The sequence below is a fragment of the Corvus moneduloides genome, chromosome 23, assembly GCF_009650955.1.
Source record: "Corvus moneduloides isolate bCorMon1 chromosome 23, bCorMon1.pri, whole genome shotgun sequence".
Taxonomy (NCBI): Eukaryota; Metazoa; Chordata; class Aves; order Passeriformes; family Corvidae; genus Corvus; species Corvus moneduloides.
In genome coordinates, this window is record NC_045498.1 from 6199639 (window position 1) to 6226457 (window position 26819).

General features: G+C 43.8%; 1 protein-coding gene across 1 annotated transcript; it reads left to right on the forward strand.

Moving 5' to 3' along the window:
• CLIC4 (chloride intracellular channel 4) lies at positions 1-26651 on the forward strand. The gene is made up of 6 exons (XM_032132139.1): positions 1-192; positions 14625-14734; positions 19421-19546; positions 20412-20518; positions 21705-21886; positions 22638-26651. Exons 1-6 carry the CDS (start codon positions 121-123, stop codon positions 22800-22802), a joined length of 762 nt encoding a protein of 253 aa, XP_031988030.1. The 5' UTR covers positions 1-120; the 3' UTR covers positions 22803-26651.
• The last annotated feature ends 168 nt before the right edge of the window (positions 26652-26819 follow it).

Genomic DNA, 26819 nt, shown 5'->3' on the forward strand with positions numbered 1-26819 from the left:
GGGGCGGGGCCGCTCTCAGTCGCGCGCAGGGCGGGTGAGGGGAGCGGAGCGGCGTGGCTGTCCCGGCGGTGGCAGCGGCGGGCGAGGCGAGGCTGGGCGGGGGCTGAAGCAGCGAGAGCAATGGCGCTGTCCGTGCCGGTCAACGGGCTGAAGGAAGGCGACAAGGAGCCCGTCATCGAGCTCTTCGTCAAGGTACGGCCGGGGGGGAGGCAAAAGAGGGGAGGGGAGGTGGGGCGGGGGAGCCTCGTCCCGTCTGGGCGCCGAGCGCGCGCGCGCCGCGACCGTTGGGCGCCCCCCCCCACCCCTTCCTCCCTCCGCTTTCCCGCCCGGGGGGCTCCGCGTCCCCTCACGGCTCCCTCGGGCCGCTCCCTGCGGACCCCGATCCCCTCCGTGCCGGCGGGGGAGCCCCTCTGAGCACCCCCCCGAGCACCCCGCGAGCGTGGGGGGCTCCCCCCGGCGCGGCTCCCGGCGCGGTGCGGGCACAAAAGCGGAGCCGAGGGCGTGTGCCCGGCGCCGGGAGGGAGTGCGGGAGCCACGGTGAGTCAGAGCGCGCAGATGGAGCGGGCGATAGCGCGGACGGACCGCAAGCAAAGTCACTTTTTTTTGGGAAGAAGTGCGGCCCCGGTGCGTTTTGCTGGAAGATTCTCTGCCCGGAGCAAAGGGTGCCGCGGGTGCGGGGCAGGACCGCGGGCAGCGCTGGCACAAGGGAAGAACGGAGCGCCACAATGGATCGCCCTCGCTCGGCATTGTGTGCCCAGCAAAGCGCAGGAAGGCGGCAAAAAGGCAGCAAAACCACGAGTTACTCCTCGCTCCCCGCCCCAAAAGTCTACTTCTTATGTCGGGAAGTGAATATGTAAAGTAACACCAGGTTTTTATCCAAGCTAGGAGAATGAGCATGTGTTGGACTGCCCTTATCTGGTAAAGATACCATATGGTATCTCCACATGTTTTGCATTCATTTATTGCTGTATGATGCAATATTTTGCATCCTCCGGGGCTCTTGTGATGCAGCATCTTACTTTTACTTCATATCAAAAGTAGCACCAATTACTCTGTGCAATCTTCTCTTTCTGTGCTTAAACATCTTTTAATTGAAAGCCTCTGCAGAAAAGTATTCAAGTTCTTCAGATGAAGTTTCTTCCAATAGCAGTGAGAAAATTAGAGATGTCTTCACCTGGGAACTTGGGAATTGCTTTGTATAAAAGCCACGATGACAAACATGAAAATTGTCAGCTAGGGCTTTGAAAATAAGTTACTAAGTATAGGTTTTATTTCTTAACTGATACTCTAAAAGTGTTGAATTTTTCCACTTGTCGTACTTCTTAGTAATAGTATCAAGAGGCAGTAACGGGACCCAGGGAGAGCATTGCAGTGGAGGATTCCAGACCTGATTTTGGTTAGAATATTTAGGCTCTTATTGTAGAGGTTAGAATTTACAACTGCAGCAATTAAGTTACAGATTACTTTGAATTATTTATAGCAGTGGGTCTTTAATATAATATGGCAGTTTATCTTCATCTATCCTAAAGTTCATCAGCTGATTTTTCTTATTTTTAAACAAATTCAAGCAGTGATTGATGGCAGAATGATTTGGGGGCAGAGGGAAATAAGCTTTGTGGGTGTGTTTAAAGAGAATATTTCATGCATGAGGAGTGGCATGGAAGAAGCTGTAAAAATAGTTTCGAGAGATATGTGTTCATTGTGATTAAATCAGAATTAGACCAATCAAGCTGTGAGATGATATGAAAGGGGGAAATCAGGGAATTTTTCTGTCCTTTTCAATTGAAATTTTTTTATTGGCATGGGTTTAAGAAGACTAAATTTGGGGTTATCAGGGAGGATTTTTACCCTCAAGGAAACCTTTTCCCTGTGTTATGGATGACTGCTGCACGCTGAGCACTGTCTGCCCTAAGGATAAAGTTCAGGTTAAAATAAGAAGATATTCTCGTCTGCCTTCACAATCTTCAGGTAAAAGTAATTTCCCTGTAAAACCCTGTAGATAAAGAACAACCCCCAGCAGATAGACCAAAATAGTTTTTTCATCTGAGTGTTGCTCTTGTCCCACACTTTGTTGAAGCTGCTGAGGATTATCGGGACACTCTTTTTGTAAAGCAAATAGAATCTTGTTTTCTGGCTCATTTAGATGGCCACTTCAGAAAATGCAAGCAGAATATGTGTATTGAAGAGAACCAACAGTGTCTGTCTAGAGGAGCGCTAAATTTGGATTTTAGTAATTTTTTTTCAACGAGCTCAGTTGCAGTTTTTCACGTGGTTGAATCTAGAAAAAATCTGAAGTTACCGAGTGTTTCTCCAGACAGATAATCACTTTTCAAGCCGTGTCTGGGATCTACCTGGGCACTGTTAGCCAGGGAAGCTCTTCAGGCAGAGGTAGTGGAAGGAGTTCTGGACCAAACTCGAGCTCTCAGCCCAGCGCCCGCGGCCCAGGGGCGGTGACTGCATGACCTGAGCACAAAGGATTGTAGCAGCCAGACGGAGATGAAACAAAGGTAGGGATTAAAGCTTGAGAAACAAACCTGTGAAGCAGGAGAAAGGGTCTGGCTCCGTGCCCGAACTGTGGGGTTTGAGCCTTATTAAATTGTGATCAGTGACAAAATAGGATGGGCACGGCGAGGGGAGGAGTACACGCATGGCTGGGGTTCAGTTAGGAATAACTCCACCAGGGTGTTGTCACCAGCAAATTGATACGATTTTTTCCGGAAGACAATGTATCAATCTGCTGTAACTTATATTTTCATAGTTCTATGAGAACTCCGTGCAGAATTAGAATACTTAAGTAAGAAAATGTTACAGTGCTGAAACTGAGGTGATGAATCTGTTTCTTGGTGTCACAGTGAAAACTTTCAGCACTTTTTCATTCCAGAGACGGTGGGCTGCTTGTGGTCTCTTTTAAACCAACTGTAAATATTTTCCAAGTCTTTTCTCCTGAGAGCTGATTAGGAGAAAACCAGTGATGTATCTGATTTCATTTAGTTTCCTCGTATGTGCCATGTTTTATTAATGAGGGAGGCTTCCATTGTCTAACAGGAATATTTTTATGTGCCCTAGTGGCATTTCAGAGCAGTGAAGGCTGCATTGTGTTGAATGTGCTCGGAGAAACTTGAGCTCTGGGATCTGAATGCAGCTCAGATAGGTCACTTGGAATAATAGCTGCGCTTTAGTTGATGGTGTGTGGAATTTTATTGTAAATAAAAAACGTGGTGAGGTGACTTGGTCAAATAGACCCACTCAGCTGTGAGGACAGAGTTACAAAGCTGCCTGGGCAGTTCCTGTAAGGGAGTGTGTGAGGATGGAGCTGCTGAAAGCTCAGCCCTGGGTGTTCTGGAGGGCACTCAGTGCTTGCATCCTCTGCTAATACCGAGGTGAAGACACACAGGGTCAACAAGTTCAGTGTTAAAGGAAACAAGCAACAGACTCCACAAACCAGAAATTCACAGTTGTGTATCTGCTGGCATGGGATAGGTTGGAGCAGATGAAGGGAACCAGTGAGGAAGGTCTCTCCTCTTCACTGAGTAACGTGTGTGTACTTGCTAATTAATCAGACCTTGGATTTCTGGCAGCTCTCAAATAAGATGTCATTGTGAAATTGGGCACCTGTGTTGAAAATCAGATCGAGTCTACTATCTGTTTACCTTTGAATTGTACTGTCAGTACAAAAAAAAAAAGCTGTGATTTCACATTTAATAAATACCCCACTCTGAAACACTCCCAGTGATTGTAGCAGAAGCTTGTCTCCGCTTTTGTGTATCTGAACCAAACAGAGACTTGGCAGGTGAAATGTTTGTTTCCGGGCTCAGGGTCTGTTTTGTTCAGTGCAGTGCTGGGGCCGTGGCAGGAAGGGGACATGAGCATCTCCAGCAGCAGCTCCATGGGAGCTCAGGGCTGGGCAGAGCAGGGTGATTTGTGTGGATTCGGGTCTGCCTTTGTCTCACCCTGTGCTCATTCCCTTTGTAAGCTCTGCTGTGGCACTCTGCAGCCCTATAGCTCTGTGCCTTGCTTTATAACAAACCATCCCATGAGCTTCTTTGTCATCAGTTGTTTTTTTTCACCCACAAAATAGCTGTACAATATAAAGGCACATCGGTACAAGGAAACAACAGGACTGGAGACATGCAGTGCTGCTTCTCAGAGATAGCCTTAGCAGGGTTATTGCTTGATAATCTTATTAGATAAGTCTCCTCCTTATGCACCAGATCATCCTTGGAGGGTTTGATGTAACCTCAGCAGCTGAGAACCTCCTCAGCCTGTCTTTGATACGTGTTTGGTGTAGACAGCAAAATGTCATGTGAGGGTTATTTCTTGGGAGCGTTGTAAAGGAGCCCTTTATAAACTGAGGTGTAACCATTTTGTTATATCCTGTGCTCAGTGGGTATAAATCAGGCCTTTTCCTTCTCTGGCCAGCAAACTGTAATTCCTTTAAATTCTGCCTGGGAAAGTTCTCACAGCCAGAAACATCCTTGGCTTTTTGATTTGAGTCTGGTTGGTGATTCAGGAATTGGTGCTCTTGGTACAGAGTTGTTTAAAAGTACAGAGATGGTCACAAGTGTAAATGTTAATTTTTTTTGCACATCATTGGTAAATAAGATTAAAACCTCCTGGCAATAATTTCCAGAGGGATTACACAGATGAGTTAGCTTTCTTTCAGTCAAGAATTGCTTCTGAGTAATGGTTGTATTCCCTGGCATCCCTTCTCCCCTTCCCAATGATTAACATCCAGACAGCTCTGATTGTCAGGAGAACTTGTGTTTGACTTTGCAGCTGAAATGTGTCTTAGCACGCAGGCACTTTTCCTCCTTTCCCCTTAGAGGGATCTGCAAACTGTGTGAATTCCCAGATTTCAGCTCCTGACCCTTCACAGGCTGGGGGTTGGGGTGTATGGGCATGGGCAGTGGTACTTGTGAGTCACTCCCTCGGTGGGTCAGATGCCAGGGAACACATTCCTGGAACTCAGATCCTGCTACAAGAGACAAATCTGTCCTCAGTTTTCCCAGCTGGGATTTCTCAGGGTGTGCATTGAGGGCTGGAAGTGGAAGAAGCCTGTGTGTCAGAGCACATGTTGTGGGGCAAACTTAGGGCCTGGATGCTGTCAAAAGTCAGGGATAAATGAACACTGAGGATCCAAGCCTTGTCCAAGCTTTTGTGTGTCAGTCTGTGACAGGGTGAGTGTGCAGTGATGAGTTCACAAAGCAGGGAAGGGGATCATGAACACCAGCATTCTTGTGAAAATGTATAAAGAGAGTGAGATCCTCTTTAAAGAGAGTTTTGTGTGGACATAAAGATACTTGATTGTTGAGAACTAACAAGATATGAGGAACCCTTACATCAACTTAAGGAGTGGGTGGAAGGGCCTGCTAATCTGGCAGTGGGCAGCACTGGGACAGGATTAGCATGCTAAGAAGTTGGTAATCATTCCCCTCCCAGCCTGGAGTGACTCATGGCACTGTCTAGTCCTTCCATGGCTATCCTGACCTCATCCTGGGGATGGAAAGAGTTCTTTATTCAAGGAGCAAGGCTGTCTGTCCTTTAGTTGGAATGGGGAGAATAGAGAAGCTGTTGGTTCTCTGGACGTGGATTTTTGACGGCTGAGTTGTCCCTTCCAGGAATCTGTGATCTTCCAGGATCTAATTGGGGAGTTCCTTGAACTCCAGGCTAAACAGTAAACTGTGTACTCTGGGAAGCGACTGTTGGACTCTAAAGTTAGATTTTTAAAAGTGTTCATTAGATCAAAGGGACAAAAAAAAGCCCTGAACTGTTATTTTCTCACCAGTGTGTGTTGAGATTGTGTTTAAAAGAAACATTTATTGTGATGTGACAAACACAAGGCCTGCAAGCTTTTGTAGCAGTGCCTACATCAATCCAAGCTTCTGGCTGGGCTGGACATACCACTTAAAAATCCACAAGAAGGACTTTTAAGAGTGGATAACTGTACTTGGCAGTAATTGGATTTGTTGCCTTGTTCTGGTAGATGTTCTTTTTTCCCAGTGAACTGAGCAGTGCAGTTCTGTGAAGTTTTAACTGGACAGCGTGGGAGAAAACAAGGTGGTTTTTGTCTGCCAGGGTAGGCGCTTAGTTTGTCTAAGACAACAAAATTTAATTAAGGTGGTGGTTGGTTGCAAATTGATGGTTCATGGAAAAATAATTTACATCTGTATTTGTTATCCATCTAATTTGATTTTTATCTTCAAAGTATCTTGGTAAATAACCCGTAACAAACAGCTTATTGTCCTAATCAGGTTTGGTGGTTTTTTTTTCCTGCATATTTTTCAGTGTGGAATAATACAGTTTTAGTCTTAAAATAGATGCTAGGTGCTCCCTTGTGGTATTGTTTGTGCATATTTTAACAGTAAAACCACTCAAACCCAAAATTGTTATGTTGTCTTCACGGGAGTTTAAATAGAGGTTTGACTTCACGAGCTTTAAATCCTTTATTTAGAATATTTTTTCCCTAAAAAAAAAGATAGTTGATTTTCTTAAACTTGCTTTGAGTAGTTTGGGGTTTTTAATTCAGGTCAAATGAGTTTGTGGTGCAATCTGGATTTTTAGGGTGTTTGCTTCTGCCGAAGTGAAAAACATAAGCTAAACTGCCATTAATTACAAACATCTCTGTGTGGGAATTCTCTGAGAGTTCAGACTTATTCCTTGTATTGTTGGCCAGACAAAGGGCAAGGAACTTACCCGAGGAAAGGAAATGACTGAGTTCTGCACACTGAATCTCCATATTAGGCATAAACTAAATATAGGAGTGTAATCCAGGAGTGAAGTCATATCTGTATATTTTCCTGGGGAGAGCTGGGATCAGTCAGTGCTACTGGACCAGCTTCAGAGTTTTTTGGCTCTCTTGAAGCTTTACTATTTTGGCTGGACTTTGCTGCCATGTCCTTTGGAGAGCTGCTTTTCTGAAATAAAGGAAATAGCTTTTTTATGTGGTTTTATCTAAAAATAAAATCAAAGCAAGCCTAAGTAGATTTCTGTGGCCTTTCAGAGTGCTGCATTAGGTGCCCTGGTGAGACACCCTGTTCTGGAGCTGAGGGAGATAAGGACACATGTCCCAGAGGAGGAAATTTGGATCCCATCTCCCAGGGGAGGGGGAATTCAGTCAGGGAGGTGCCTTTTAGTTGTGCATTGCTTGTGTTGGAGAGGGAGCAGGCCTTCCTCAAACCCTTCATTCTAAGATAAAAATTCCAGCCCCACTTTTGGTCTCAGATAATGTTTTTCCTTCCCAGAGCTTCTCAATGTGCTGCTAGCAGGGGAACAGGTTCAGGACTGCACTGCTCTTTGAGAGGCTGCTGAGAATTTGGGCAGTTTGTCTTCATTGACACCTCCTTCTGTGGGCATTGCTGCTCACAGCCCAGGCTGGAGGCAGCTGTGGTTGTAGCTGTACATCCTGTGTTTTACCAGCCCTTGGAAGCTCCCAGGTGGTGCCTTTTGGGCTGGGATTTTGACCTGAACCTGCTCTGGGCTCTCCTGCTCCTGGGAGGGTTCAGTCCGAGTCAGCTGGGCTGGAGTGACCGAGAGGAGGAGGAGCAGCCCAGGGTGAAGCTGGAGCAGCTCTTGGTTGTTCTTTCTGCTCATCTGCCCAGCCCCTGGCTCATCTCTCTCTAAATGAGGTTATAAAATACCACAGACACAGCTCTGTGTTTTCCTGTCCCACGGAAGTGATGCACAGTCAGAGGTCTATTTGAAGAACTCTGAAATGCCGCAGATACAAATTTGACTCGGTTCTTCTGAGCCCCAGTGACAGAGTTTGCAACTCTTTCCTCTCATGTTGATGCTTCATGGTTTAGTGGGGGAGGTTTGGAAATGGGTCTCTTGGGCTGTAGCCAAGGCACACACTGTACTTCAACAAATTTAATAAGTGCAGGGAGACAGAATCACTGTCATGAACAATTCCTGCTCTAGGTTTATGTGCTAGAGACCCAAAGCCAACTGTCAGGCAGTGTAAAAGAAACCCTCAGTGCTGCAGAGTTAATTGTCTGTGTACAGTTTCCTACCAGAATGTTACAAGATTGTGTCAAGATGTTACCCAGCACATTTTAGTCAGTGTAGCCCTGCTGATCATGTGGGGGGTTGTTCAACACGAGCTCTCTGTTCAAGGTATTGCCACAGCAGAGATGCCAGGCTTGTGCCATTAGTGAATAATTGAATTTTCCTGTGCCAGGGCAGGAAGTGTCCTAGGTCTGTCTGTCCACAATACACCCAGGGTTTTGTGTTTCTATCATTAAGCTAATTTCTTCAATGAAGAAAATGGTGATTTGTATTTAAAGCAGGTTTGGGACTCTCCATTTGATTCTCCCAAAGGATGAGCATGGAATCTCCTGTTCTCCAGAGGACTAGAAGCACTGAATTCAATTCTGCTGAATTGTGAACTTACTTCCTTACATCCTGAGGATCCCATAGCTTTCTGCCAAAGCTTTTCAGTGAGAACTGGGTAGCAGTAAGAGTTGCAGGAAAGTGGGCAAGACAAGTCTGCTAATTATTTTCTTGGGAACAGCATCACAGGGCTAAAAATAACATCATCCTAAAATGGCCAGTGGCTGTTCCAGTCCAGTGTGTGACACAGTGGTGACTTATCAGAAAGGTAATGACTTAAGAGGCAGCTTGAATGGGCTGACAAACATTCCTTTCCCTGCTGTAAGAGCCAGATCTCAAATAAACGCAGGGACTTCTGTTAATTATTTTGAAGTATGTTTTGAGTTTAAAGGAATTTCAGCTGATGTGGAACTTGGGTTGATTACAAATGGCACAAAGGTGATGGAGCTCATGAGAGGCTGTGGTAACTCAGGCTGGTTTTGCCCTGGCTGTGTTAATGTCAGTCAGCATATAGCAAATATACACTAATTATCCTAGGCTAATTATCTTTGAGAATTCCAGGTGTGAGCACTGACCTGATGCTTTCCCCCCCCCCATTTTGCCTGTGTTTTCCTCAAAGGAATGGCTATTTAAGGTAGCAGTGATGGCCTAAATTGTTCAGTAGAGCTAAATTTGGGTGGGGTGTGGTGGTATCTGTAGATGATCTTCCCATATGAAGGTTGGAGAAAGCTTTGTTTGCCCACTGTCAGTGCTTTAAGACAGTGACAATGGGTGGTTTCAGTTCTTGTCTGTCCCCACAGTGGCTGCTCTGCCTGTCTCTGTAGGCTCCCAGTGACAGGAATGAAATGTTTGATGTGCACTGAAACAGGGCATGAAGGTCCTTCTGATATCCTGAATCCTCTGCAGGATGGGCTGTTGGGTTTTTCTTCCTAATTCCCACCTCTCCTGCTTTTGTTCATTGTGGCAGGGAACTTCTTTGGGCTGTCAGCAGTATCAGCCCCATTTTTGTGCCACCCTGTGTTGAAATGTCCTGCTCATTTTTGCAAGGAAAAGCCTTGCCCTGGAGGTTGTGGCCCCAGCTGTGCCCTGTCCTGGAGAGGCAGAGGTGACAGGAGGAAATGTCCCTGTCACTCAGCCCTCAGATTAAATCTGGTTCAACCGGATTTAGTCAAGGCCTGACTCTGCCTTGCTCCCTGACCTGTTCCTCCCCTAAAAACACAAACCAACTCCCTTCTCAAACTGCAGATCTGGAAGGGTGACAAGGAGTGGAACACTATTGCAGATAAACTTTTCCAGCCCTGGTCTCTGCACCTCATTGCCTTGTCACTTGTTTTCCTCTTTGAATAAGAGGAAAACATCAATATTCATCAATACTTGAGCCATTGGGAGCCTTTAAGGTCTGCTTTGGTTTGCAGGGTGAGTGTTTGCACAGAGCATCCCTGAGGCTCATCCATCCACTTCCTGAGCACACAGGGAACAGCTGGAATAATGGCACTCTGGGGAGTATTTGTTACATCAATTACTGTCACACTCCTTCCATGGTTGTGATTCTTTACATCTTATCTGAAAACACCCTCAGTCAGCACCACAGAATTCTGTCTGTTCAGCTTGGCAAGATAAAGGTCCAAGGATTTGGGCTGATACACCCAGACCCTTTTCATGTGTGGAACATCAAACCACTCCTTTCTGTATTCTGTTCCTTTATCTCAGACCTTGGAATCGCTGCAGGTTTTTCACTTGAATCTCTTTGTTAGTTCACCTTAAACCATTTCCTCTCAAAACAGTAATCCTTAAAGGATTATTATTAATTACTCAGTTTTGGAATGAGCTTACTGCTCATTAAACATGCCCAATTGATTGTTATCTGCTGGTTTGAGGCAATGGCTTTGCATCACGCTGGGTTGCTCATGCAGTTTTCTCAGCAGGTTTGGTTTTCATTGTTAAAACTCGAGATGTATTTCAAGACTGCTGAGTTCAAAATTTGAACATATCCTCTCATTTATTTTCATTTTCCCCCAATCTGTTTATTGGTTGGAGCATTATTCTTCCAGACTTTGCAGAGTGCAGATTTCTTCCTTGGAGGAGTGGGGATTTCCTTGGTGGTGCAATCAGATGGCTCCAGTAGTTGTCTTTGGTGAAAAGTATTCTGGGAGATGCTTCTCAAATGCATTTATCCCGCTTCATCCAAACTTTTTTTACCACTTCTGGTATGTCAGATCTGGGAGAAATTCCCTTGAGAGTTTTGGGTAAATTAAATGGTTTTCTGGTGTTCTGCCCTTTCCTTTTGTTTTATTTTTGTAGGCAGAGACTGAGCTGTATTACATTGTTCATCAGATGCACTTTGACTTTATTATTATCTCTGCAGTTATTTGATCCAGTTTGGGAAACTCGTAGTGGGCTCCTTTTAACTGGGTCATATTTGAAACAATTTTGCAGGAGTCTTTGGACCAAGGATTTCTAGAATTCTCAGATCTGTGCTGTATAAGAAGGGCTTTGTGCCCTTTTAGTGTTTCTTTGCCTGTCTGGTTTTTTGTTAGTCTTGCAATAAACTTCAGCATTCCCTTGCTAAAGTAAATCCACGCAGGTTCTCGTGTCAGGACTCAGGTTAATTTTTATGCAGCTGTAAAGACAAACATTTCACAACTTAAATGGATTTTTTTTTCTTCCCTTAGCTTGTTCAGCTACTCAAACAGATGTTTGATTACTTATTACTTGTACTCTCTGGGGTTTTTCTTTTGGAAAGACAGACTCATTTGAATGAAATCACTGCTCAGGGGAAGAGAAAGGGAGGAGGTGGCGTCCGAGCTAAGCTCAGACTTCCAGACATGGGATAAATAGATTTATTTTGGGGTTTTTCCCTTTCCAGAGGGCTGGCACTCCTGCATGGGCTGAGCTGCTGGGCACTGGGAGTTGCCAGGAATTTCACTGTGGCTGTGATAAACCAGGTTGACTTCTCAATGAGCAGCTGATTTGTGTTCCTGCCTTGTAACTCTCCCATTCTTGTTTGAACTTCCTTTCTTCTTTAATGTTTCTTTAAAAATAGCTTTATTTGTTTTCACAGAACACTGTACGGCAGTGCTCTGGGGTGTGTGTGCTCTGCTCTCCCTGTGCCACGTCTTACAATTAACAAGGTCCTTTTTGCCACTTTTTCAGAAGTTTTTCTAATTTAATTCAGTTTGTAGAGGGTAACACACAAGTGAAAAATTCCATCTTTCCTCGCTGTGAGGTATAGCACTTTTTTTTTCTGTCTGGTCCTAATCCCTACAATTGAAAACCTGAAATTCAGTGAAATTAGATAAATGGTGAGGTTTTTGAATACATATCCTTCAGTGGGCAATGGTAGAATTGAAAATTAGCCCTAGTTGCAGGCAGATTGGCATTAGTAGTATTACTGGTAATAAGGATTTTTAGACTGGTTTTAAAGAGAAATTGAAATAAAACCCTAAAGCTCCTCAGTATAGAATGACTATAATCTTGTTAAATTAAGAAATAGCCTGTGCTGAGGTTAGTGTAAAGAAGTCAACATTTAATATTTGCTTTACTCTGATGGTGATGAGGATTAGACACTGAAGATACCCTGGAATTTTATGAATTACCTACCTGAATTCGAAGTCAAGGCAATGACAAGCAACAATTATTCCATGATTAACCCCCTGGGTGACAAATTGTGTCAGATTTCAGAATATTCTTGGAATATATAAGGTTTAGAGTTTACTGCCAGCACAGCTCTGTTCTAGTGGACAAGATCAGAGCTAGGAGTGACTCTTGCAGGAACATCCATCAGACTGGTGACCCTCAGAAGAGAATCCTCAGGGACTGAGGGAGAATCCAGTGCCTGCTGCTCCTGAGGAGGGGCTGCAGCAGCCGGTGCATCAAACACAGAGACACAAAATGGGCCTCTCGGGCAAACAGTTACAGGGCAGAATTCCTTGGCTCGAGAGCACTGGAGCCAAAGTTTCTTGGCATTCTGAGTGCATTCCTTTTCCAGTATGTGCTCAGAATAACTTGGGACTTTTTGGAGCAGAAGTGGGACGAACGTTTGCAGACAGAAAAGTCTGGGCTCCGTTTAGGCTGTTGGGCTTTGAAAGTGCATCAGGGTTTGTTCATAGCACTGGCTGTTATTGGGCTCTAATCCTTTCTTCTGACTTAAATAATCCCAAAATCCTGTCTTGCTTAAACTAAAGCAGATGCTATTGGTTGGTTGCTCACTTTGAATGCTGCACTTGTGTTGGGAGAGAAGGAAAGTTTTGGGATAAGTAAATGCGTTTGGCCTTTTTTGGTCACTTTGATTTTGGCTTAGGAGGATGGATCTTAGTGAAAGCCACAGGTCAGTGCTATGCCTGAAATTTTAAACAACTTTTTGTGCAGTTCTGTGGTTTTAAAGTAGCTTTGGTTTGGATTCCAGTGGGCCAAGAGTTTAATGGGCTGGGGATTTTAGCCTGTGCTGTTACTGCAGTGTAGCTCAGGCTTTGCTTTAAGTTTGAAGACTGAGATCAGTTCTGAGTCAAAGAATTATTTCTGCTTCAAAACATGGCTTACCCCAGGCAGTACAAAATACGTATTTTCCTTAGATGGGATGGAGTGTTGTGCTTTTCAATGCCTTTTTCTAAAGGTAGATCAGATCTGACACATGGCAGCAGAAAAAGCAGACGAATATAAATCTATAATTTACCTGTAGGAAATGTCAGTTCCAGTGTAAACACAGGGATGTAATTGTGGTGGGAATTGCTGAAATCCACCCTGCTGTGTGGAGGGACAGTGATGTGTTAAATATTAACATCCATAAAAGCACAGCTGCTGGATGAGAGCGCTGAGTGAAGGCACTGCTGCTGTGAGTGTGGGGGTGAGGCAGGAGCACAGGGAGCCCCGGGGCTGGATCCTCACACAGGTACCTGCCCCTGGGGTGAGCTTGTGCAGAGCAGAGTGCCCAAACTCGCTCTGTTTTACCCTTTTTCTGGATGCTTCTGGAATTCAGTCTCCTGGGCAGACACATGGCAGAGTTTAAGACAAGCCAGTAACAATAATCTGCTGCAAGTTTGACTTTCCTTTCCAAAGATAAAGCAGGCAATTTGTAATTTAGGGCAGAAAGACAACTTCCTTTTTCTTTCAAGTCTTCATTAATGACACTAATAAAGGTTTGAAGAAAACTGACTCGGCATCTACAGCCAGATCTTTGGAAGCTCTGACAGGAGGGACACTTGCACAAATGAGTCCATAAGCTGTAGGAACATTAATTAGTTTATAAATCCTCAGTAGCTGTTAAAAGAGACTCAGCTTTATCTGCAAAGGCCCCATGAGTTTACAAAAACCAAACCAGCTTTCTGAATTTAAGACAGTTTCACTGAAAATCTTTCTATTTTCCTGGCCTTTGAAAATCCTGCTGTGATTCTTCTCAACCTGCAAAGTCCTTCTTAATTCTCCTCTCTGTGATGATGAAAGAATTGGCCAGGCTTTGAGAATTGTACTGGTGAAAATCACTCTTGGAAGGACTCTAACAAGAAGCAAAATCTGTTGGAACTCATCTAATCTAAAGTACACATCAGGATAATCTGACATATATGGCTGCTTTAAGTACTGAACCAGTTCTCAGAGGACTGAATTTTATAACAAAGGTTTCCAGTGCCTCATTCTAGCCCAGTAAAAACTAAAATTTTCCAGCTCAGCAATGCATCCTTCATTGTCAGAGCGATGATGAGATGTGTGCTATCACTGGGGAGCTCGCTGCTGCTTTCTAGTGGATCTTTGTTGTGGTAGGACAAAGACTGATTGATAAATTGCCTATAAAAAGTGGCTGTGGGATATTATTTAATTGTCAGTGAAGTCTCTATGTACTCACAGTTATGTCTTTCCTCGCAACACCTGCAGTACAATCAATTCTCGGTTCCTGGCTGCAGTTGGCTCCCGGTAGCTCTGCACCAGGAGAGATAGAAGCACTGAACTGGAAGATGACTACGATTAATTAGCTATGCCTTGGAGAAGAAAGAAAAAAGAATAATAAAGAGCAAAGAACAACATTGATGCTGGAAAATTGCCATCAGAAGGTGTGGCTGCTCAGGGGAGGATGTTCTGCTGCCAAGGGCAGCTGCATCACCTTCAGTGTCAGAGATAACTTTTGTTGGCTGAAATACTGTTCTATACACTTCTTTGAGCAGCTAGAGGACACGACAAGTAAAAACTTCATAAATGTGGCAATTTCAGTTGTACTGAGTGTGTGCTTAACTGAAGATGTTCCAGTGTTTGTGAGATGTGTCGATGGCACAGTCCTACCCAGATTGATGCTCTGTTCTGTCCTGCAGGCTGGCAGTGATGGTGAGAGCATAGGAAACTGTCCCTTTTCCCAGAGGCTCTTCATGATTCTGTGGCTGAAGGGAGTGGTGTTCAGTGTCACAACAGTGGACCTGAAGAGGTAAGAAATACTTGATTTATTGGACCAGCAAGAGTTCAGCACCCTTGGTGTAACAAAGCTTTGGCCAGAGCTTTTATGGCTTACAGGCTGATTTTCTGAAATTTAAAAGAAAATCTGTCCTAATAAACTGAGGCAGCCTGGATGTAAATGGTGCATTCACTGATGGTTTAACCGAAAATAATGGGTCTGGTAAGTTCTCTTGAATTTGTTCAGCGATGCTCTTCTGTAAAACTCACACAAAGTCTTTTATAACTGAATATTGACTCTTCCTTTTCTGACTTCACATCAAGATCCCCTAAGTGGGGACAGATGGATACTTTTGGTCAATCACCCTCTGGTCAGATCTCCAGTGACTGTTGGGTAATTGTCACAAACAATGTGCAACCTACTCCTTTCCTTAATGTTTTAAATAATAATTTTGGTTATTGTGCAATAATAATAAAAATACCTGTCCATGAGGTAAGTCCAAGTGAAATGGTAGGAATAAAATGTAGAATATTCTGCCTTTGTTTGGTGTCAGCCAGATAAGTCATGATGCTGTCACCTAAATTGCAACTTCTCCTCTATGAAATGAGCACCTTGGTGGCTAAAAATGGTGAGAAGTGAATCCAGGAGTCTTAATTTCCTAAGCTTGGGCATTCTTTTTTATGAAAGTGCTAAATTCAGCAGGGGCCTTGTGTTTGCTTTGGGTGTGAAGTCATGTTTTCCCAGCACTGATGTAAAACTCTGCTGGTCACAGCTCTGCAGAGAGGGGAGGCTGCCAGTGCCTCCAAACCTGAATTTCAGGAATAAAGCCAACAGAAACACAGTGTTCTCCACTGAATCCAACATATGAGGCAGAAATCACCCTGCTGGACTTAACCTCTTGTGATTTTTTTGAGGGAGGTGACTTGTTTGGGTTTTAAAAATCACTAAAGTTGCTGCTTCAGTGCTGGCAAGGAGTGTTTAAGACTTCCATGTGTGGTGAGTGGGAGAAAGCAGCTTTTGTCAGCTCTGGGTGCATTTATAGCTGCTCAAAGAGCTTTTCTGGCCAGTGTGGGATTTCCCTGCAAATATTGGTGCTGCCAGCCCCATAAACCAAATGTGTCACATCTTCCACTGAGCCCTGCCTGTGGTTTGTGGAAACTCAGGAGCAGAGCTTGTGCTTGTGGACTGTTGGGGTTTGGGATTTCCTTTACCTTTAATGATGGTGGTGTTTAACCTATTGCAGTTACTGGGGTGGGGAGGAGGAGAAAGTAGACAGAGATATTTTAGGCTTGGAAGGCTTTTTACTGCTGAACCAGTTTAGATATCATTAAAATGCCGAATATGCCTGATGAATTGGCTTTATTTTGTGTCCCCTTGGCAACTTGGAGTTAATTGGACGGGGGAATGGGATGTAAGACTAACTTTTAGCATATAAATTGGTTGCAGATGTTTAAAGTTGACCTTCCTTATACAATGAAAGCTTTCTTTCAGTTTTTTTTTTTTTCTGTTGAAGAGGGGAAAACACAAAATTAGTGCAAAATTAAAGATCTGCAGGGGAACAGGTCAAATAAACCACCTCTGTGCTGTGCACTGGGAAAGGAAACAAAGGACAGCTGAAGCTTATTCAGGCCAGACTAGATATTAATACAAACTTAATTCCTTTCAGACTTTATTTAAATGTCCATAAATACAACTTTAACGTTGTGGATTGATCAATACGCAGTGGCAGAGCAGTGTAGCTTGCAGAACATCACATCCAGCTAAGTGCATAATAGGAAATGCTTGATATCAGATGGGGCTGTTTTCCTTTGTTATCACTATCAGAATGATAATAGATGTTAGGTGGTGCCTTAATATTGTCACAAGAAGCTGCTTTACAAGCATGTTATTCAAGGCAATTATCTCCTCTGCTCTTTGTTCCTGTTAGACACGAACTTGAAGAGCAGAGCAGGAATTGTTTTAAACAACTCAATTTATTTTGTTGGCCAGAAAGAGAAAAAAGGCTTTGCTTGCCTCTGCCTCATAACGTCCTTGCTGCACAACAGCAAGGCCAGTTCTGTCTGTTTGTGAGGCTGAAAAGGTCATGGTCGGGTACAAAAGTTCGCAAGTGAGGGACTTGGGACACAGGAAAAACTGAGCCTGGATTGCCTGACTGCCGAGTGTTTCCCCTCCATAATTGCACTGTGCTAACAAAGGCACATTCTGCAGTTCTCAGCTCTGCTCTCCACACACAGGATACTCACACGGGCGAACGAGGAGGGCTGTCCCACCCTCTGCAAGGAGTCAGGCATTTCTTCCCTCTCTTCGGGCACACAGAGGCTTCATTCTTCCCCTGCTGGGCAGCAGCATTTCAGTGCTCAGAGCTCTGGCTTGTTCTGGAGGCCAGAGCAGAGCTGCAGTGCATAAACCATTTGTTGGGCTTGGAACAACATTCAGGGCCAGCTTGCCTTCAGCTGAGTGCTGAAATCCTGTTTGAAACATCTTCATTTTGAGTTTTTGCAGTTCCTTTGACAGACAAAGCTTAAATAACAATGCTAAATATTAAAATTAAAGACTTCCCAGAGGTGAATCCAACTTCAGCAGTGTGAAATACTGCTGAGGGACTGGGGTTTTAGTGCTGACTTTTCCCCTTGTTACTCTTAAGATCCTCATTGCAGTACTTGTGTAATTTATAAATGTATTACATTTGGGGGCTGGATTTTGTCTGCTCTACAAGAAATAATTTGCATGCTAATTGCTATTCTGGTTTGTGGCAAAACCATGAGGTGCTTACACCTTAACTCTGGGGGTAGTGATGGCCAGATAATTAATGTGGCCCTGCCTCCAAAACCCCTGGTAAACTTTGGGGTAGGCACAAACCATCTTGAAATTATTTGGAGTGGTTATAGAAGGGGTTTTTTGTTTGGGTTTGGTTTGTTTTTTAAGCTCTCCAGATTTATCTCTGCAGTAAAACTTCACTGTTACATTAATTGCCTTCTTGTTTGACTGTTAAGGGGATTTGTACTCTGAGCCTTTTAAGGCCATTCCTGTGTAGTTGTGCTCCAAAGGCTGTAATAAAGCAGGGCTTGTTTATAATCTCCTGGCAGGAGCAGCAAACTGAAGTCAAACCCTGAATTATGTTTGGGCCTGGGCTGTGGGATCTTAATCTCTGCTTTCTTTCTCCTGAAAGATCCAGGTGGTCTGACTGGATCAATAAAGTGCTCTGAGATGCACTCTGGTCCTTTGGAGAAGTTTTTTGGTTAGTTTTTTGGAATAATCTGTTTCTGAGCTAAAGCTTGCCTTTGATAGTATTCCTGCAGAGCCGGTGGTCTAGCCCATGTTTGTTTTTAAAATAACATTCTTTTTGTGGAATTTTATCTGGCCAACATGGGGAATTGGAAGGGAGCCACGATGACTTCCTGTAATTGTTGGGAGTTACAAAGCTGTATTTAAATGAAGTGTTAAGCTCCTTAAAGCATTACCCGATGACAGACTTTAAATCCTAAAAGTGAGAGAGTGGTGGCAACTCTTAGTGAGAAATAACTTCTCGGAAGCTTAAAAATTGAAAGGAGTTAAATTCTTGTATTCATAAGATTTCCATCCCCTAGCTTAAAGCAGGGCATGGAATATTCTAAAGTATGAAAATCACTTTTCTCATTCAGCCTTACAAGTAAACACACTTTGGCACTACAGAAGGGGCAGCAGTGGGCAGGACATGAAATTCTGGCAGGGGTTCTTAATTTCGTAAGAAATGGGAAACAAGATAAACTTGTAAGCTGTGCTCAGTTTAGAGTCCAAGTGCTCTCCCTGAACACGCTGCTTTCTCATGCTGCCCTGCAGGACTGTGTGTGTGGATGTCACCAGTGTAGTTTCCCTGTCTGGTGTTGTCAGGAGGATTTCTTGAACTGCAGTTCCAGTTTCCTGTAAATCCAGTTCCTGGATGCCTGGAGCTGGCTCAGGAACGTGGTCATGCTGGACAAGGCTCGATCCCAGTTCAGGACTTATGGTCCAGTCGGGATTTGTTCAAACAGCACCAAAGGGGCAGCTTTACCTTGGCAAAGTTTTCAGCTGGGCCAGTGTTTGTTGTTGCTGGGCCAGCAGGAGGTGGTGGCCAGGCTGCTCTGCTCTGCCTGAAGGGAGTGTTAGAACTGTTAGAGTTAGAAATGGCTGAGTATTTCAGCTTTTTGCTGTTTCTCTCATGTCAAATACAAATGAGGGGATTCCTCTCCCAGGTGTGCTGCTCTTGTTTGTAAATAGCTTTTTTCCACTGGAGGAAACTGGAGGATAATTTTAAACCTAGTATTTAAGCATCTGTCAGCCTGCCCAGAACTGAACTCCCTGGGCACGTAATAAATGGTTTATACACTGTGCTGTATCAGGGTTGCTCTGTGTGAAGGGGGAGGATTAGCACAGATTATGCTATATATAAACTGTTCTGTAGGGCTTGGGAAAGAGGGAGAGTGTTTGTGTGGTGTGTGTATAGATATCCCTCTTCTAGTCAACATTGTATTGATTTGAGAATAAACACAGCCAGAGGTAGGAGGAAATTGTTTTTAACAGTTTTAAATTAATTGTTAGCAAGTGTATTCAAAATGCTCAGTTGTAAACTCACTTTTTAGAAAGAAAACTGGCGGTGTCTATTTCAAACTGAGGATGTGAAAGCCTCAGCAGTGCTTTTGTGTTTGTAGCAGTGAAATGATGTCCCCTGCTTACTCTCCATTGGTTTGCATCTCACCCCAGAAAACCAGCAGACCTTCAGAATCTGGCTCCAGGCACTCACCCACCCTTCATCACATACAATGGGGAGGTGAGAACAGATGTGAACAAGATCGAAGAGTTCCTGGAAGATGTTCTGGCCCCACCCAAGTAAGTGTTAGAATAATAATTTCTCACCTCAGATAGGCACAGTTCTCACAGGGCGTTTCTGCCCTAATTAGGATGTTCTTCAGCATCAGTAAACTGAAGACATGGAAAATAATTCTTGCTTGTCGTACCTTCTTCCCCCAGCTCCCTCATCTTTATATCAAAAACTGTTTTCTCTTAAAGATTATTTTTAAATTACCCTCTGTATGGCCCTGTCATCCTTCCTGCTCTTTCAAACTCTTCCTTTTGGTGACAGGCACAGGCTGTTCTGGTGATGTGTCCAAATAACGCAAGGGAAGATGAGTCTGCTGTACAAAACTCAGTCCTGACCTGTAATAAACTACAGTGAGAATCTGTTTTAATGTGTTCAAACTTTCTCCAGACTCTTGGCTTTCTGCTCTTCAGCTGGCAGGCAGATCCAGACACTGCCTTTCACAGACTGAATTGTTTTGTCTTTTTACCATGGCAAGACTTCAGGTTTTTTGTTGAAAGTTGTGGAGTCCATAATTCTCTGGAACAGCTGATATTAATCGAAGTGGAAAAACCCTGTGTTGTTGTTTACAGATCTGTGATGTGCCCCCTCGGCAGCCCTGGATATGGGGAGCTCTGGTGTCTGCCTCAGACACTCTGCTTGTAACAAATGTGTGATTCAGAAAGCAGGAATGTGCTTTGGTGTTCCTCTGGAAAAGTGTTGGGTTTAAAAACCTTAGTGTGTGATACCACACTTCAGAAGCAAGTCTGGAAAAGGATAAATTAGTAAATCTACCTGATGTAAAATAGTTTTTAAAGTGCTGCTTTGTGCTAGTTAATAGATAATGAGCACAATTCTGCTAAATGTGCTGTAGATCTGCTCCTTGCTGCTTTTCAGGTACCTGAAGCTCTCACCAAAGCATCCAGAGTCCAACACTGCTGGAATGGATATATTTGCCAAATTTTCTGCATTTATCAAGAACTCTAGACCAGAAGCTAATGAAGGTGGGTCACTGGGGGGACAGTGCACTCCTGGTATCATTGCCTTGTGTTTTTCAGAGCAGCTTTGTGGGAATTGTCTCCCTGACAGGTTCAGCTGCATGTTGATGGACACTTGAGAATCTCATGAATTAAATCTTGTTTAAATTTAATGTCAGAGATTTCAACATTTGAAAGAGAACTTCAGTTCTATCAGAATTTCTGTGGGGTGTGCATGGTTTATAAACATCCCTGGTATTGGATCTTCTGTGTGCAACAGCCACTCAGAACTCTCGTATGAAGGATAAATATTTTGACATCCAGAAGCAAATTTCAGGCAGAGTTTGTGTCGTGCCCCATTGGTTGAATTTCTGTGCATCTGCTGCACTTATTTCACCTCTCCAGGACTGAGGGCTCCCATCCAGAGTTCTGAGCTAAGCTTAGTTTGTGTCACTTCAAAGGATTAAAACCTTTCTGTGTGGAGGGAAAACAGGAGATTTAACATGAGAGATCAATAAGTGGTAAAGAAGTCACAGTTTGGCCTTTAAGTAGTTCAGTACAAATCAATTTTGTCCTCAGAGAACTTAGAGGGAAAACTAAACTCAGGGAATCAGGATTCCTTTCTGCTGCATTTCAAAGGGAGAGATGCAAAATATTTGTAAACAGTTGGAAAATAAAAGGGAATTTTATGGGGTGTGCTGCCCTCTGCTGCTGCATTCCATAAACCTGCTGCCATGTTCCATACCCTGCTGTATTCCAGCACCAGCCTGGGTGCTCTGTGTTTGGTCAGGGCTGTTTGCTGAGCATGTGACATTAAACAGATTATGTTTAAATGTATATAAAGCCCAGCATAGCTTAATGCTAATCAGTTTAAGCCAGTTAGGTGCAGTCTTAAGAAACCGACATAAGCCACTTTTTAAACCAAAAATAAACCCTTGTGGACAGTCTTACAGTATTTTAAATTAGTGCAAACCCCTGTATTAGCCAGCTTTTAAATAACCTGCATTTGTGGGATATTTAAAGGGATTCTGGTCCAGTTTCAGTGTTCTGGTGACCACAGAGGCAGCTCCAGCAGTGCTGTGGCCACAAAAACTGAACGAGGATTACAAATCCTTCAGAGTTTCTGGGTAGCACAGGGATGTGGCGTTTGTATTTCAGACGTGGCACCAGTCTCAGTTTATAATTTGTTTTGAAATCGTCCCTTCCTGTGCAGCCTTAGAACGTGGCCTCTTGAAAACCCTGCAGAAGCTGGACGAGTACCTGAACTCCCCCCTCCCCGATGAGATCGATGAGAACAGCCTGGAGGATGTCACAGTCTCCACCCGCAAGTTCCTGGATGGCAACGAGATGACCTTGGCCGACTGCAACCTGCTGCCCAAACTGCACATTGTCAAGGTAAAACCTGGGGGTTTCAAGTGGAAATGCAGGAGAAAATATTTATGGTTTGTGGCATTCCTGAGCCCGCCTAATTTCAGCTGTTTGTAAGCTTAACTGCACTGTTAACACCTGAAATTGTGCAAGATTTGAGTCATTCACAAGGGCTTTGAGCAGTGGAGTTGGGTGCAGGTGTGAAGCTGTGGACAGGTTGGGCAGCAGAGGATTTGAATGGCAGGAGCCAAAGCCCATTTCCCTGCACTGAGCCCGTGGTTGCAGGGAGCTGCAGAGCTCACAAGAAGGAGGAAGGTTAGGATCAGGTGAGCAGGTAATGGCTGTAGTGGTGTCTGCTCACTTCTGCAGGGAAAACTGCTCCAGAACAGTAAATGACAAAGTGGGAAATAAAGGGATTGCATAAAATAAAACCAGGTTGGAATCTTGGAAGAGGCAGCTTGGGGTAACCACAGGAGTGCAGATGTGCCCACAGAAGTGTGGTTTGATTCTTCTCCCTGCCTGCAGTGATGTGTGTCAGCTCCGTACTGCAGATGGAGCCACAGGCTCAGTTTCTGCCTGGCTGCAGAAGAGTTTCCCTGGCTGAGGGCAACCCCAAAGGGAGCGAGGCAGGAGCATCCCTCAGGAACAGCTTCTGGAAACTTCAGGAGTGACCCCAGGTGTCCAAGTTGGAAGGATAACTTCACAAGAGAGTGACCAGGGCTGGAAAAGTGTTTTAAGCTGAAGAATGTAAATTCATAACGTAACCCTTTTGCTCCAGGTGGTGGCCAAAAAATACCGCAACTTCGAGATTCCCAAGGAGATGACAGGGATCTGGAGATACCTGACAAATGCTTACAGCAGGGATGAGTTCACCAACACCTGTCCTGGAGACAAGGAGATTGAAATAGCTTACAGTGATGTAGCCAAGAGACTCACCAAGTAATCAGCACTTGCAAAGGATGACTTCCTGCATATCCCATAACAATGCTTCTAACAGACTGCTCTTTTCATATCAAATAGCAATTGTTTTTTGCATGAACTCGCAGTTACTCCAAGTCACGGTGGATAGACCAGGTACAGTAATTACCTAAGGTTTGCAGACTTAATTACAGGCTTGTTTTTCCTGACCTCCTCTCACAGCCTTTGAATATTATCGATGCAGTCGTGCTCCTGTTGCACTGGGGTGACTCTGGATTCTTCACTGTGAAGGATTGTCTTGCCCCTGCTGCTTTTCTCTGTAAACATGTGGTCCATGATTTGTCCAGGAATTGGTTTAGGATCCTGTCTCACTCTATGGTACAAGGAATATTTATGTATTTTGGAATTTATTGCTTTTCCAGAAGATCTGTACACAATTGTCATGCCTGTGACACATTGAACTGTACCTGCTTGTCTATCCTATTTACATAGAGAAGGGAACTTAGTATCCAAAAGAGCCATTTGCAAAATATTTGGCAATGTTTTGTTGGTTTTGCTGTATTTTTTTTTAAATCTCTTGGATTTGAAGTCACAGTAATGGTTGAGAATGGACTCAATGTGGAACTTGGATTTGAATGACCTCAGCATCAGGGAAGTTTGAATCCAGGCTTGAGAGCTGGGGCAGGAAGCTCAAAGCTCAATGTTTAATGTGTCTTCAAGAGCTTGAGGAGATTTAAACACCTGCATTGTCTGAATTTTGAGTTGCAGCAAACAAATAATTGTCAGGAAATGGCAGAATTGGAAGCTGCCCTCTGTTCACCTTAAAGAATTGCAAGTGGTTTTCTTTTTGGTAGTTAAGAGCCTTTGTTTTGTATAGGTCTTTTTGGTGATTTTTACTTAAAAATCTGTTCTGTCATACCCCAAGTCCATGGAAACTGTAGTGTCCTAACTCTGGGTGGGGAATAGCAGTGCAATGATTAGTGATGCAAAATGGACTGAGAGCCATGAAATGGGAACTTCTTAATGCCCTTTCTTCTCTGAAGAAAGCTAAAGTGACCTTTAAAGAGAACATTTGCCTTAAATGATAGTAGCTTTTTTTTTTTTCCCCGAAAGGAAATCTGGGAATTTTGTAAGAAGTGGTGGTGGAATCCAGTCCTTTCCATTGAGTTTATCCCAGTTGTTTGTCTGTGCACCTGGACTGCAGTTTTGCATACTCACAATCATTGCACTACTATACTTAAATCTTTTTACAGCAACACTGAGGAATAGCACTACAATTTTTTTAAAAACCAATTTTCAAATGTTTCTAAACCAGGGAATAGTTTAAAATTAATGATTTTGATGCACGAAATAAACTGCTAGGTTATTTTTAAGAGACCATCATAAACAACTCCAAAGAATGCTAGACTTATATGCCTATTTTTTTGTAAAGATACTTTTATATTTAACTGATTTTAGAAGCTGGAAAGTGCTATTCCTGCTAGGTTGTTCTTGGAATATTTAACATTCTGCAATAACGTGGAAATGCTCACATAAACACTTTTATACACTAATTTTCTTTTTTTTTTTTTTTTTTTTTTTGGTAAGCACTGGCTTTCTGAAAACCAGCCTGACTTTTCTAAGCATCCTGCTTTTGCTACTTTATATACCCGTGGAGTTAGTCTGACGTAGAAGATCCATATTTGTATACCTGGCTTGTGGTGCCTTGCCTTGCCTTCCTAGAGCTAGAATTCCAATATCAAGGCATTTAGCAATCCTGTCACATCTCTTTCAAAGGCAACTCTCTTAGGTACACTTAATCCCTGTTTTGATTTGTTACAGGAATGTTTAGGCACAGAGGGAAAATCCTGGGGAGTGACCTGGTTAGGAAAACCTTAACTGTGGCCCTTTAATAGTTGCTGTATTCTCGTGTCACGTTCCCCTCCTGAATGAAGTTTCTCAGCCATAAGAATCCTCTGTAGGGCTTCTTTCTGTGCTACAATGTGACATCTAGAAAAAGGAATGGCTTTTTTATTTAGGGAACAGCATTTTTAATGACATGTAGGGTGAGAAAAAACCCAAGCCCAGCCCTCCTTGGTTTGGTGCTCTTTGCCATGGTAGAGTTCACAAAACTGTAGGAAGCACGTGATTGTGGGCATATCCTTGTTAAGTTTTTAGCTCTCCTTTCAAAAACAGATCAGGATGGCCCTTGGAAGTTATGTTGATGGGATTGTAGGAGTCAGGCCGTGCTCCCTTCCCAAGGGAATTATCCCTGGAGTGCAGAGTGCCGGGCACAGCACTGAGCATCACCCACAGCCGGGAGTTCCTGGGGTGCAGCTGCTGCAAGCAAACCCCCACCTCCTTAAACACCAGCTCCTTCTGGAGATAATCCATTCCCTCTACTGTTCAGGCAGCCTTCAAACCATTCTCATTCTCTCTCAGTGTTTTAATTGTGTCTGAGAGCTTGTAAACAAAGTTCAAGCTCTGTCTGTGACCAGTGGATTTCTTATCTCGGCACAACGGAGCCTTTCCCTCGGAGGTGGAATTCCAATGAGCACCAGCTTGGCACTGCTAACTGTCCCGGGTGTTTTTCAGGCTTCCTGCTGCTCAGTTTTGTTGTGGCAGGAGCTGCCCAGCCCCTCCTGGCTCGGGGAGGGAGCAGGAATCTGGTGGAGAGGAGCAGCTCCCAGCTCCATAGGTGATCCCTGCAGAGCACTGGGGAAAGGCAGCGTCTGGTGTGGGCAGAGCACTTTCATCTGGCCCCAATCACCAGCTCCACACTAATTAAAAAAGCCCTTTCATAACTATGTAAATTCTTGACTTCTGTCAACTTGTTTACAATCTGATCTTTAAATGCATTTTTAATTTCATCAAACAGCAATTAATCTACCCCCTGTTTAAATTTAAAATGCTGCTTCTAGCCCCTTCTCCAATTTAAAAACAGCAGTTACCCTTTCAAGTAAGCATTCCTGTTTGCAAGTTGGTTGCATGTATTAGCATGCTGAATAACTTACTTTATTCTCAAGCTGAAATATGCTTAAATTCGCATTAAAACAGGTGACTTGTGTATTTCCTGAACACAAAGGGAAAATCCATCACCTGCACCCTGTTTTTGTGTGGGAGAACAGATTATCCTAGATGCATTATTATTATTATTATTATTATTATTCCCCCCTTAACAAAGCTTTCCTTCTTGAAGAGATCCCTGCTGTGGAAAGGCTGCCTGTTAAAGAAGAGCCATGTGGGCTCGTGGAACAATTCCCTCCCCTCCACAGCTTCCCAGTCCATCTCCTCCCTGGATGTCCCACACGGGCAGTGCCAGCTTAGAGCTTTGCAGTTTCCCATAAAATCGGTGTTTTCTCCGCAGTGGGCATGTCCAAACTGATCGAGAGCTGCGTGCAGCTCCATGATAAGAAGAGAGATGTAATCAAATTTTTATGCTAAAGCAGCAAATTAGCATTTGGTATCAAAGGAGCACAGACAGGAATAAATGGGAGCTGCTCGAGCCAAACCCACCGATGCCTATCTGGGTGCAGAGCAAAGAGTGGTGAAGTGCAGCCAACTCTGCCGTGCTCCCTGTGCCACTCAGAGCTACCTGAGCACATCCCATGAACATTTTTCAGGAGTAACCCAAGTGAGAAATGCTCCATCTGCCTCAGAACCTGTGCCACCAACTCCTGTGTTTAGTTTCTGGAGGGGGTGGGAGCAGGATTAGGGGATGGAGACTCCCGAGACAGGACATGGAGGATTGGAGTGTGGTTTGCAGAAATACTTGAAGAGTTGATACAATTTGTTGTAGTTTGCTTATGTCTTTCACTTTCTGGAACATCTTTTACAGATATACCAGTATACTGCTGGCAGCTATTGTTAAATAAAATTATATTTTCACTACCAAGCAGATCTTTCTCTTATTTCTCAAGATCTCATGTGTCATCCAGGACTGCAGGATGATGGGCTGAACTATACAACACAACTTATCAGTAATTATATTCTCCAGTTTTGGCCTTCAGGTTTAGGGGTTTTTTTTCAGTGGTGATGTGATTTAAGGCAGAATTGGTGTTAT

Bases quoted from the DNA above. Each gene is read 5' to 3' on its own strand.
- CLIC4 (XM_032132139.1), top strand. From the start codon at position 121: ATGGCGCTGTCCGTGCCGGTCAACGGGCTGAAGGAAGGCGACAAGGAG. The intron at 14,735-19,420 runs GTAAGAAATACT...ATCTCACCCCAG, and splicing joins ACAACAGTGGACCTGAAGAG to AAAACCAGCAGACCTTCAGA. The intron at 20,519-21,704 runs GTGGGTCACTGG...CTTCCTGTGCAG, and splicing joins TAGACCAGAAGCTAATGAAG to CCTTAGAACGTGGCCTCTTG.